At 39.5% G+C, this 13968-nt stretch overlaps 1 protein-coding gene across 1 annotated transcript in view; it reads right to left on the minus strand.

Annotated features, from left to right (window-relative positions):
• The window catches only part of plpp4 (phospholipid phosphatase 4), a 216807-nt gene that overhangs the window by 125928 nt on the left and 76911 nt on the right, over positions 1-13968 (minus strand). Inside the window, exon 2 of the mRNA XM_061909943.1 lies at positions 1165-1273. Coding sequence (XP_061765927.1) covers positions 1165-1273 — 109 coding nt within the window. The remainder of the gene's footprint in view (positions 1-1164; positions 1274-13968) is intronic.

Here is a 13968-nt window from a genome sequence, read left to right on the forward strand (position 1 = left end):
ATGGTGGCAATAAGTCGGCTCTTGCCGCTGACATGAGCGGAGAGTTTAGGTCATTCTTTCTGCAGCTGTGGACTCTCTTGCCTCCTCCCACCTGCCGCCCCCGATCGTCGGATGCTAACACCGTGAAGGAGGGGGAAAAAAAAAAATCTCAGCCCGGCTGCCTTGCCTCTTCGTGAAACGTGGCTTCCCAAGGCGACACTGGCGGTCACCACACCCGTGGCCACACCCCTCCGACTTCCAGGTACGACCATATAATCTCACTAAAACACTAGTAACACAATAAGCAGATAAGGGATTTTCCAGAATTATCCTAGTAAATGTGTCTAATAACATCTGAACTGCTCCCACTGCCCTCGTCTTTTCTTTTTGTAGTCCTTCACTCTCACTGTCCTCATCCACGAATCTTTCATCCTCGCTCAAATTAATGGGGGAATCGTCGCTTTCTCGGTTCGAATTGCTTTCGCTTCTGGTGGCCATCATGGTAAACAATGTGAGGATGTGAGAAGCTCCACGACCCGTGACGTCACGCGCACATCATTTGCTACTTCCGGTACAAGCAAGGCTTTTTTTATTAGCGACCAAAAGTTGCAAACTTTATCATCGATGTTCTCTACTAAATCCTTTCAGCAAAAATACGGCAATATCTCGAAATGATCAAGTATGACGCATAGAATGGACCTGCTATCCCCGTTTAAATGAGAACATCTGTTTTCAGTAGGCCTTTTAAGACGTATTCAAAAACGCTTGATTTTTGTCATAATGCACAGCAAAAATGGTTTATTGACCAATATTGTTTTTTGGAGCAGTGCAGTTCTTCCAAAAACAATGTAATGAATGTCAGTGGTTGTCACAGGAATCTGCAAAATGGAAGAGTTATTAGCTTAGGCCTGAGTGCAAATGGTACTACTGTATCTTCTTATTCATAATGAAAGGCTAATCAGCACTATTTTTAACCATTTTAATTATTCATCAGCTTAACCCAAGACACATTCAAATCACAAAAGCAATAGAATTCACAGTATTAATCATTCCAAAAGGAGGATTTGCCCGCTTCACAAAAGAGTAGGAATTAAACCCAGAAGGTAGTTGAGATAGATAGAAATAATGAGCAGTCATATGGCTGTGATAAGAGAGGAAATGCGTAATCAAACAGAAAGTACTTACGAACATGACCCTCTTTGGAATGTGATCGGACTCAACCAGCGGGTTCTTGTAGAGCCAAAGCTCCTCAGGTTGTATGACTCTTTCAAAGGGCTCTAGAAATTCAGTAAATCTGCAACACAGATAAAACATGTTACAGTATTTGATATAAAATGTCCTGTATAAATAGCTGGTGACTTTTGTCATTGTGCTTACAGGGTGGTGGTTAATAAACATTGGCTGTTTGGCTCTTGGGCAAGGACAAACAAAGCTGAGGCTTCACCAGTGATCACTTTTACTACAACACCCTGCGGACTGGAGAAAAATGAGCAAGCTCTTCCTCAGTCACATATCATGCGACAGTTGACCTTGTTCTCTCTCATCTCTGCTTAGGTTTTACATCAGTAGCTTGCTCTCTCTCACAATTTCCGGATGAAATAGTCGATGAAATACACACTCAAGCCACATCATAGAATAATTGTAAGAGCACGTATGCAACAGCACAGACATCGGGCAAGCAGGTCTGTCACCTGTGAAAATAATAATGGAATGAGTTCAACTGTGGTATTGACATTTTTGTTTTATTGGCTCCAGACGTCTGCGATAAGGTGGCGACTTGTCCAGGATGTTCTGCCCGAGTGCAGTTAGGATAGGCTTAGCACCCCCTCGACCGCAAGAGGGACAAGCGGTAGAAAATAGATGGATGGAAGTAATTCTCAAGCTCGAAAAAATTATGCTGCCTTATATGTGAACATGGAATACAATGGAAAATAGACTTTTCCATTGCGTCTACACATATTTGGATCTCTGGATCAATCAATCAATGTTTAGTTATATAGCCCCAAATCACAAATGTCTCAAAGGACTGCACAAATCATTAGGACTACAACATCCTCGGAAGAACCCACAAAAGGGCAAGGAAAACTCACACCCAGTGGGCAGGGAAAATTCACATCCAGTGGGACGCCAGTGACAATGCTGACTATGAGAAACCTTGGAGAGGACCTCAGATGCGGGCAACTTCCCCCCCCCCCCCCTTCTAGGGGACCGAAAGCAATGGATGTCGAGCGGGTCTAACATGATGCTGCGAAAGTTCAATCCATAGTGGCTCCAACACAGCCGCGAGAGTTCAGTCCAAAGCGGATCCAACACAGCAGCGAGAGTCCCATCCACAGGAGACCATCTCAAGCGGAGGCGGATCAGCAGTGTAGAGATGTCCCCAATCGATACAGGCGAGCGGTCCATCCTGGGTCCCGACGAGCGGTCCATCCTGGGTCTCGACTCTGGACAGCCAGTACTTCATCCATGGTCATCGGACCGGACCCCTTCCACAAGGGAGGGGGGGACATAGGAGAAAGAAAAGAAGCGGCAGATCAACTGGTCTAAAAAGGAGGTCTATTTAAAGGCTAGAGTATACAGATGAGTTTTAAGGTGAGACTTAAATGCTTCTACTGAGGTAGCATCTCGAACTGTTACCGGGAGGGCATTCCAGAGTACTGGAGCCCGAACGGAAAACGCTCTATAGCCCGCAGACTTTTTTTGGGCTCTAGGAATCACTAATAAGCCGGAGTCTTTTGAACGCAGATTTCTTGCCGGGACATATGGTACAATACAATCGGCAAGATAGGCTGGAGCTAGACCGTGTAGTATTTTATACGTAATTAGTAAAACCTTAAAGTCACATCTTAAGTGCACAGGAAGCCAGTGCAGGTAAGCCAGTACAGGCGTAGTATGATCAAACTTTCTTGTTCTTGTCAAAAGTCTAGCAGCCGCATTTTGTACCAACTGTAATCTTTTAATGCTAGACATGGGGAGACCCGAAAATAATACGTTACAGTAATCGAGACGAGACGTAACAAACGCATGGATAATGATCTTGGCGCTTTTAGTGGACAAAATGGAGCGAATTTTTGCGATATTACGGAGATGAAAGAAGGCCGTTTTAGTAACGCTTTTAATGTGTGACTCAAAGGAGAGAGTTGGGTCGAAGATAATACCCAGATTTTTTACCGAGTCACCTTGTTTTATTATTTGGTTGTCAAATGTTAAAGTTGTATTATTAAATAGAGGTCGGTGTCTAGCAGGACCGATAATCAGCATTTCCGTTTTTTTGGCGTTAAGTTGCAAAAAGTTAGCGGACATCCATTGTTTAATTTCATTAAGACACGCTTCCAACTGACTACAGTCCGGCGTGTTGGTCAGCTTTAGGGGCATGTAGAGTTGGGTGTCATCAGCATAGCAGTGAAAGCTAACACCGTATTTGCGTATGATGTCACCTAGCGGCAGCATGTAGATGCTGAAGAGTACAGGGCCAAGGACCGAACCCTGGGGAACTCCACACGTTACCTTGACATAGTCCGAGGTCACACTGTTATGGGAGACGCACTGCATCCTATCAGTAAGATAAGAGTTAAACCAAGACAGGGCTGAGTCCGACATACCAATTCGTGTTTTGATACGCTCTAATAAAATATTATGATCGACGGTATCGAAAGCAGCGCTAAGATCGAGGAGCAGCAACATAGATGACGCATCAGAGTCCATCGTTAGCAATAGATCATTAGTCAATTTTGCGAGGGATGTCTCAGTCGAGTGATTTGCCCTGAAACCGGATTGAAAGGTTTCACATAGATTGTTAAACGCTAAGTGTTCATTTAGCTGCTCTGCAACCATTTTTTTGAGGATTTTCGAAATAAAGGGAAGGTGAGACACTGGTCAGTAGTTTCCCATGAGGTCAGGATCGAGGTTAGGTCTTTTAAGGAGAGGATGAATAACCTCTTTTTTGAATGCTAGGTGAACATTGCCCGAGGAAAGTGATAAGTTTATAAAATTTTGCACTGATGGACCTAATAATACAAAAAGCTCATTGATAAGTTTCCCAGGATGTGGGTCAAGTAAAGGTGTTGTTTGTTTTATCCCATTTACACGTTGTAACAATTCTTCTAGTGTTATTTCATCAAAACGAGAGAAACTATTTTGGATATTTGCAGTATCCGCCGTATATACAGTCGTATCTGTGTTACTATAACTCAGTTGTAGCTGGGACGCATTGTCTTTAATCTCCTTTCTAATAAGTTCAATTTTCTTATTAAAGAACTTCATAAAGTCATCTGCCGAATGGGTGGAGCTACTGGAAGGAGTCCCTTGTTGGGTTAGCGATGCTACTGTACTAAACAAAAATTTTGGATCATTTTTATTAATGCGGATGAGATTTGAGTAATAATTAGTTTTAGCTAAGGTAAGCATGCGTTTATAAGTTATTAAACTATCACTCCATGCTTGATGGTGCACCTCAAGTTTAGTCGTGCGCCATTTGCGTTCCAGCTTTCTACATAATAATTTCTGAGCTCTAGTTTCTTCAGTAAACCATGGCGTACGCCTTTTTGGAGCCTTTTTTAACTTCAGCGGTGCTATACTATCAATGGTTTCGCGCAGGGCGTTGTTAAAGTTGTTAGTGAGGTTATCAATAGAGCCCACATACTTTGGGAAAGGGGCCATTACCGAGGGCAGTAGGTCAGCAAGAGTCGTCGTTGTGGCAGCATTAATGTTGCGGCTGCTATAGCAGTTTTTATTATTATTAGCTTGCCGAACATGAGTCTGAACTTCGAATTTTATAAGGTAATGATCGGACATTACTTTAGTATACGGGAGTATCATAACTTTGGAAACGGTGATACCTCTGACAAGCACTAGGTCTATCGTATTACCGCTGCGATGCGTCGGTTCATTTATTATTTGTGTAAGACCACAGCTATCAATTATAGTCTGGAGCGCCACGCACGGTGGGTCCAATGGGGTATTCATATGGATATTAAAGTCCCCCATTATAATTATATTATCGGCGTGTGTCACTAGATCAGCAACAAACTCTGAGAATTCACTAATAAAGTCCGAATAGGGCTCTGGGGGGCGGTAGATAACAGCCAGGCACAGAGGCAGAGGTGTGGCAGACTTCATAGAAAGCACCTCAAACGATTTATATTTATTATTTAAGTTAGGACTAAAGTTAAAGTTTTCGTTGTATATTAGTGCGACTCCCCCTCCCCTTTTAAGGGGACGGGCAATATGCGCATTCGTATAGTTAGGAGGGGATGCCTCATTTATCGCAAAAAAGTTGTCTGGTTTAAGCCAGGTTTCGCTAAGACCGATGACGTTAAGGTTGTTGTCTCTAAGGACCTCATTAACTAATAACGTTTTGGGAGACAAAGATCTGATGTTTAGAAAGCCCATATTATAGGTAGTGGGAATATGTTCTGAACTGTGGAATTTACTAAAAAAAGTTTCAATCAATCAATCCTGCAAATTGTTCTCATACATTGTTTGAGAAAAAAGTAAGAAGTCCTGACTCAACATACTAGTTTCGAGGGATGTCATTGCATAATTGACTATTTAATGATTTGATTCAGAGTTCTTATTCAAATTATCAACAGCACAGTCAAAACTTTAGCGACAGTAGTGGTGGCAATACTTGGTATTTAATTACTAACTTAATAAGTTAGTAATTAAATAATGGGCAAGTGACCATCCCAGTAAACAAGAGGTGACATCGTATACAGTAGTCATATTTGCTGCAATGTTCCCTAGCTCTGAAAAACAACGGCAGCCCAGTGATTCCATCACAAGGCACTGGGAAGGTTTGATTCCATTTTTTAGTCGTATTTTTTGTATATCAAATTATACTGAAATAAGAACAATAGTGAAGGGAGATGTCTAACCCATTTTTAGAACTGTGGTCCACAAAACAATTGAGTTGAAAAGCCCTGCTGTACAGACTAACAGCCATTTACAACAATGAACAATTCAGTCTCCAAGTCTTCCATCATGCCATTCTGGTCAATAGCATATAGGGATTCATGTGTAATGAAAGCTTTTGCAGGGAGAGATGGCCTATATGTATATATATATATATATATATATATATATATATATATATATATATATATATATATATATATATATATATATATATATATTAGGGCTGGGCAACGATTAAAAATTGTAATCGAAGTTAATCACACTATTTCTCCGATTAATCGCGATTAACTGCATTGTATACGCAAAGCCCAATAATGAATTCAAAAGTAGTGTGTAATGCACCTTTATTGGAATATTCTCCCACATGAACAAAAGCGCCAAAACATTTGTTGTGCAAACACAATTTAAATCAGTCCTTGTTATACAGTAGCAGTTAAATAGCATATTTTATGAAAATCAACTCAAAAAATGTAAATACAAAAATTTAAGCTTATTGCCACTGCCAGGGTATTTAAGTTATCCTGTTTGTTATGGAAAATAAATATAATCTACATACAAATCTCTGAGCCACAATCATAACATCTGAACAGGCAATTTCTGAGGTATCAGCAGAAACATTTTTTCTATCAGGGTCTTATGTTTAAAAAACCTATATTATAGGTAGTGGGCTGTTTTAGGGAATTTTTGATCAAATTATCCGTAGTAGAAATATTAATAATGTTGTGTTTATTCTGCGTAGTGCACTTAAAATAATTATGACCATATCTAGGAATTGATATGATGGGAATTTTCCGATTGTTTGCTTTGATAAACTGAACGCATATACGTGGTACTATTTGTGATGTTATGAGCCAGGGAATAAAAGAACTACCCTACCCAGCATGCAACAGGAGTGACGAGCATGCGCGGTAGCCCGGTATAGGTTGTGTAGCCATGACGGCATCTTGTATGTTGTGATATGCACGCTCTGAAAGCAAACGTTAAGAACTCAGCCAACACTCCTCGTCTGCATTATTCATAAATAAACAGACAACACATATACTCCGCTGCTTCACAGGCCGCTGGATGTAGCCGGCAAAGTATTCCCTTGCTAGCTACCCGGTCTAGCAAGCACGCGTCATTCTGTCCAAAACGGCCCGATCTATCCACATTCACACTTGTCTGGCGGTCGGAAGTGATCCCAGAGTGTCCACGCTGTAAGGCTGCCATGAAATTTGCAGAATTGTCCGGTATTTTTGCCAAATGTTCCATCTTTACCAAGAGCCCCTCGACGCCGAAGTACTTTCAGGAGATGCCATCTTGTTAGGAAAAGGCGTTAACAAAATAAAAGCATGTAAACAACATACGCAAATGTGCGATAAAATACTTGTCGGCGTTAATAGATTGATGAGTTAACGCGTACTTAACACATTAATTTGCCCACCCCTAATATATATATATATATATATATATATATATATATATATATATATATATTTGGGTGTCCCACGATTCGATTCAATATCGATTCTTGGGGTCACGATTCGATAACATATCGATTTTTTTCGATTCGATTCTCGATTCAAAAACGATATTTTTCCGATTCAAAATAATTCTGTATTCATTCAATACATAGGATTTCAGCAGGATCTACACCAGTCTGCTGAGATGCTAGCAGAGTAATAGATTTAAAAAAAAAAAAAGCTTTTATAATTGTAAAGGACAATGTTTTATCAACTGATTGCGATAAAATAAATTTGTTTTAACTAATAAACGAACCAAAAATATGACTTATTTTATCTTTGTGAAAACATTGGACACAGTGTGTTGTCAAGCTTATGAGATGCGATGCAAATGTAAGCCACTGTGACACTATTGTTCTTTTTTTATTATTTTTATAAATGTCTAATGATAATGTCTGAGGTAATTTTAATCACTGCTATGCTGAAATTATAATTAATATTAATACTGTTGTTGATAATATTCATTTTTGTTTCATTACTTTTGGTTTGAGTGTTGCTGGGTCAGGTTTGGTTTTGGAATTGGATTGCATTGTTATGATATTGCTGTGTAGTGGTTTGTTGGATTGATAAAAAAAAAATTTAAATACAAAAAAAAATCGATTTTTAAAAAATGAGAATCGATTCTGAATCGCACAACGTAAACGATTCGATTGGTATCCGAATTGATTTTTTCCCCACACCCCTAATATATATATATATATATATATATATATATATATATATATATATATATATATATATATATATATATATAATATATATATATATATATATATATATATATATATATATATATATATATATATGTTGTCCTGAGATGGCACAAAAATGTGTATCTAATCTACCAGATTTAACCAAATACCAACTTAATTTATGAAGAAAAGTATCAATAGATAGGTTATAAAAAGCTTAGGTTAATAGGTATTTATTATAAATAGAAAAATGGAATACTGTAAATAGTATTGTTTAAAGAGTTTGCAAAATACCAGTCTACAGTGTAGTTTGAATATTGTATCATTGTTAATCCCACTAATAAGGTTAAAATACAACAATTCATTTACTCATTTGTCACGAGATGGAAAGATTGACCGATTTAGGATGGCGGTCCCACGGCTTGTCAGCGCCAACGGGCAGTAGCGGCTATGATATGTATGGCTACAATAAAGCATCACTTCCTCATTATGCACTGATGACAGTTACAGTGAGTGAGATTGCATTCACAAACCCTCGGAATCATAAGTGTCACTATAACAAAATACACTTTTTGCACCTAGTCCATGTTCTGTATGACTGCAATATTTATGACATTTTTGGCTCGGTGCCACTAACTTAAGGGTTCTTGCTTCGATCCCCAGCTCCTCTTATCCTAGCGATGTCCGTTGTGTCCTTGAGCAAGACATTTCACTGATGGGTCGTGGTTAAGACCCTGCATGGCAACTCCCGCCTTCAGTGTGTGAATGGGTGAATGTGGAAATAGTTTCAAAGCGCTTTGAGTGCCTCGAAAGTAGAAAAGCGCTATACAAGTATAAACCATTTACTATTTTTGAATGCATTACTTAGTTATCATGGTCTGTCATTTTGACATGTTCTCATGTTCAAAGACAATACATTGTTCTATGTTCTATTCTAATTCATACAGTAGAAGTATTTTAATTACTAATCAGTTTAACTTGAACGTCACAAAAAATCATAAGACAAATGTTTTTTGTGTTTGTTTTTGTTTTTTTACAAGTGTGCCTTTTTTCTATTTTCTATGGCAGCGTTTTTAATGCACCTATTTGGTACTAGTATCTGTTTGAAAAGGGATTATAAATACTAAATAAAAATATGTCTTATTATTGTTTTTGTTGGCAGCATGGTGGAACAGGGGTTAGTGCATGTGCCTCACAATATGAAGGTCCTGAGTTCAATGCCGGGCTCAAGATCTTTCTGTGTGGAGTTTGCAAGTTTTCGGGTACTCCGGCTTCCTCCCACCTCCAAAGACATGCACCTGGGATAGGTTGATTGGCAACACTAAATTGGCCCTAGTGTGTGAATGTGAGTGTGAATGTTGCCTGTCTATCTGTGTTGGGCCTGCGACTTGTCCAGGGTGTACCCCGCCTTCCGCCTTCCGCCTGATTGCAGCTGAGATAGGTTCCAGCACCCCCCGCGGCCCCGAACAGGACAAGCAGAAGAAAATGGATGGGGATGGATGGATATTAGTATTGTATTGGCTCAAGCTCCTGCCGGCGCACATTCAGCACGGGCGTTCTTCTTTTGCGGCTGCACTCAGTCGGGAATCAACACACCTGACGCTGATGAGGACTCCACTCTTTCTTTTTAAGGTAGCGTGTCCTGCGTTCCAGTGCCAGAACGTTGCTACTCCGTACAATAAGCCCTACACGTCAATAGCTCTCCTCGCCTATGTGCTTTCTTGCTCTTTGTGTCTCCCCTCCTCTGTGCTCACCGTGTCTTGTCCTGTGTCGTCATCCAGCAGCTCCTCGTCATTCCCTGGTTTCGAGCTGTGTGGCTCGTCTCCCTGGATCCCCTTTGGATTCCCTGCTGCCTTCACGGATCTCGACGCCTCGCTCCAGCCCCTGACCATTTGCCTGTCGCCAGACCTCTGAGCCTGCCTTGCTCTTTCTGGACTTCCGCATCTGCCTCAACAAACACCTCCAACACCTCCCGGTATAACTCAACATATAATCGCTTCACATAGTCTCACTACACATATTTGGATTAGTTACACACATCATTCTTTTGTATTAATAAATACGCTTAAAGCTAAGGATGTCCTTTTTTCCATGCCGTGTCCTCCACTGTACTGTTACAATTATTGAAGTAAAAATATATGTTTTTCTATTGTATCAAATTTGCTTAATAAACTGATCAATTGATAGGCTTTAGCTTAGGAACACAGCAACATTTATTTTTCTCGATTAACTGAAATCGTTTCCAATTTAAGATCACAACCAGATTAAATCAAAACACCTATTATGGCACACACCGTCAGGACCAGATGAGTCGCCCGCTGGCCTGTTCTAAAAATAGCTCAAATAGCAGCACTTACCAGTGAGCTGCCTCTATTCCTTTTTAAAAATATTATTTATTTACTAGCAAGCTGGTCTCGCTTTACTCGACATTTTCAATTATAAGAGAGACAAAACTCAAATAGAATTTGAAAATCCCAGAAAATATTTTAAAGACTTGGTCTTCACTTGTTTAAATAAATTCATTTATTTTTTTACTTTGCTTCTTATAACTTTCCTAAAGACAATTTTAGAGAAAAAAATACAACCTTAAAAATGATTTTAGGATTTTTAAACACACATACCTTTTTACATTTTAAATTCCTTCCTGTTCTTTCCTGACAATTTAAATCAATGTTCAAGTATTTGTTTTTTTCTCGTAAAGAATAATACATAGATTTTAATTGAATTCTTCATTTTAGCTTCGGTTTTTTCGACAAAGAATATTTGTGAAATATTTCTTCAAACTTATTTTGATTAAAATTCCCAAAAATTATTCTGGAAAATCTAGAAAATCTGTAGAATCAAATTAAATCTTAATTCAAAGTCTTTTGAATTTCTTTTAAAATTTGCAGATTGGATTTTAACCTATATAAAACATGTCATAAAAATTATAATATTAATCTTAATCAGGAAAAATTACTAATGATGTTCCATAGATTTTGTATTTTTTATTTTTTCAAAAAGATTCGAAGTAGCTAGTTTTTGTCTTCATTTTATTCGGTTGAATTTAGATTTTTTTAAGTGTCGAAATTGAAGATAAACTATGATTAAAAATTTAATTTTAATTTTTTTCGTGTTTTTTCCTCTTTTAAATCGTTCACTTAAGCGTTTTTTTCATCATTTATTCTCCACAAAAACCTTCCGTAAAAGGAAAAAAAATGTACGACGGAATGACAGACAGAAATACCCATTTTCTAAAATATATATATATATATTTATTTATTTATTAAAGGTAAATTAAGCAAACTGCCTATTTCTGGCAGTTTATTTAAGTGTGTATCAAACTGGTAGCTCTTTGCATTAATCAATACCCAAGAAGTAGCTCTTGGTTTCAAAAAGGTTGGTGACCCCTGGTATACACGATACACATACGTTTGACCATGAACATGATACTTTTTGTTATAAATAATTGATTGTGATGTGGTCAATGTGTGAATATATAACATCTTTTGGTATAAAAAGTAAGAGAATATACATTCAGAATAAAATAGCCAGGTTGCCGAATCAAAAACTGTGTGAACAAACGAACAAATGACGTATACACAGCTGCAATTACTGGCCCAGTAAACACATGCGGTAAAAGTAATTCTGCTCTTCAGTTGTGCCATTAGTGGGACACGGTTTGCTCCATTAATCACTCTCACTTCAAGATTGCAACCTCCACAGCGCCTTTATTCAGACATCAGCGGCAGGTAATGTTGTTTCAGTGCAGGAATTAAAAATAGAGGGACAAAGCGCAGATAGTGTTTACCCCCCCCCCCGACACCCCAATACCTCCAACACACACGCACACACACCTCGGGTCATTTAATAGCGACTTCAAGCCACCTGTCACTCTTATCTTACAAGGCTTATCTAACATTTAGTAGCTCACGTCTTAATGAGTTGGAGGCAGACTCCCTCAAGGCAGCCACAATGATAAAACTCCATTTTGCTTGGCTCCGTGTTTGAACACAGGAAATGACTGTAAAACGTGATGTGATGTGTTTATCTAAGAAAAATAATTAGCCATCCTCTCTGCATTATAAAATGAAAATCTATGGCAACTATGTGAGGATCACTGCAAGCTTGCCGTGGTTTGGATTTTTTTTCAAATAATGAGAGGACTCGGTTTTGAGAAAAGCTACTAAAGTTTAAAAAGTTAAAGTACCAATGATTGTCACACACACTCTTGGTGTGGCGAAATTATTCTCTGCATTTGACCCATCACCCTTGATCACCCCCTGGTAGGTGAGGGGAGCAATGGGCAGCAGCGGTGCCGCGCCCGGGAATCATTTATGGTGATTTAACCCCCAATTCCAACCCTTGATGCTGAGTGCCAAGCAGGAAAGGAATGAGTCCCATTTTTATAGTCTTTGGTATGACTCGGCCAGGATTCGAACTCACAACCTACTGATCTCAGGGCGGACACTCTAACCACTAGGCCAGTGAGTAGGTTAGGCCACTTAGTAGGTTATTATACTAGTAGAGTTGGCATCGTTTTTTTATTCTGGTTCTCAACAGTTCTCAGTTTCAATTATTTTACAGGGTTTCTCAAGGCATACGAAATCATTAAAAATCATTAAATTGATTTTGCGAAAATTAAGGCCAAAAATGGCATTAAAACGCATAAAATGTCATCACATTCACGTCCCACTTGTTTGTCTTACATCATTTATTTCTGCATTTGTTTCCTAGTCAGCGCTCTTATTTTGGTTCCATTTCCTGTTTGTCTTCCTGAGCGCTATTTCCCTCACCTGTTTCCTGATCGGCTTGAGCACACCTGTTTGTCTTTGCCAGTCAGTGTTATAAAGGCCTGTCTCATCCTTTAGTCTCACCACTGTCTCTGTTTTGTTGTTGTTTTTCTCCCAAGATGGTGCCGCTGTAGTGGCTGCTGGTGGCAGGAGCTCTGTTCTTGTGTCATCCTTTTGTGTTCCTGATGTTTCCCTCTTGTTTTCATGTGTTTTTTTGTTTTTGTTTTGCCTTTTGGTTCTAACCCTTTGGGACTGTGTGACAAGGGGTGGCACTTATGTGACTTCCGCGGTGGTTTTTTGTGAACTTCTGTATCCGTCTCCCGGGAGCCTTTTGGCCATGGAGACCAGCTGCTGGGTCTCTGCCACACCAAAATCCTTTTGGAGAAAATGGAGGAGATGTGGATGAAGAGTCAGGGCTGCAGAGCTGAATGAGCAGGTATCAGACACCTTGGTCTCCTTGGATGCATCCTCGCTCCTCCATGCAGACTGGACACTGGCCGAGAATTAGTGGGCGGCCGAGGGTGGAGTCGGCTCTCTTGGTTGCTTTGTTGGGTCTGCTCCTGTCTCTGGCCATGCTCCCTCCACCCCAGCAGACGATGGCGTGGACCACCACAGTGACCACCACAGTGTATATGTTTTTTTGTTTTGTTTTACTTTTGTGGCTGTGTGTAGAAGTGGCTGGTGGCATCAGCTCTGCTCTTTAAATATCTTTAATGTCCTTTGTGTTCTTTTATGTTTCCCTCTAACACACGTTTATTGTGCTATGGCTATGAGATTTTTTTCTTTCTTGGCCTCAGTCTGGACCTCATCTCTAGGGACCCAGGCTTAGGCAGATTTATTTTTTCCCCCTCCCCTCTCCCCAGCGTTTACCTGTTTCTCACCTTTTTTTTAAGGTTTGCCGTAAGTTGTCAGACCCGTGAGCGATCCTGTTCTGTCTCCCTGCAATGTTTGTCTGATCTTGAATGGCATCGTGCTGAGAATTTTAATTTCACTTCGGGGATTATTAAAGTATTTCTGATTCTGTTAGCATGCATGTGAGCCGCTATTTTCTTTGCGGGGATTATGAGTCATTATTCGTCCTATCAGGACTATAGCAACATTATATCA

The sequence above is a fragment of the Nerophis ophidion genome, linkage group LG09 (assembly GCF_033978795.1).
Source record: "Nerophis ophidion isolate RoL-2023_Sa linkage group LG09, RoL_Noph_v1.0, whole genome shotgun sequence".
Lineage (NCBI taxonomy): Eukaryota > Metazoa > Chordata > Actinopteri > Syngnathiformes > Syngnathidae > Nerophis > Nerophis ophidion.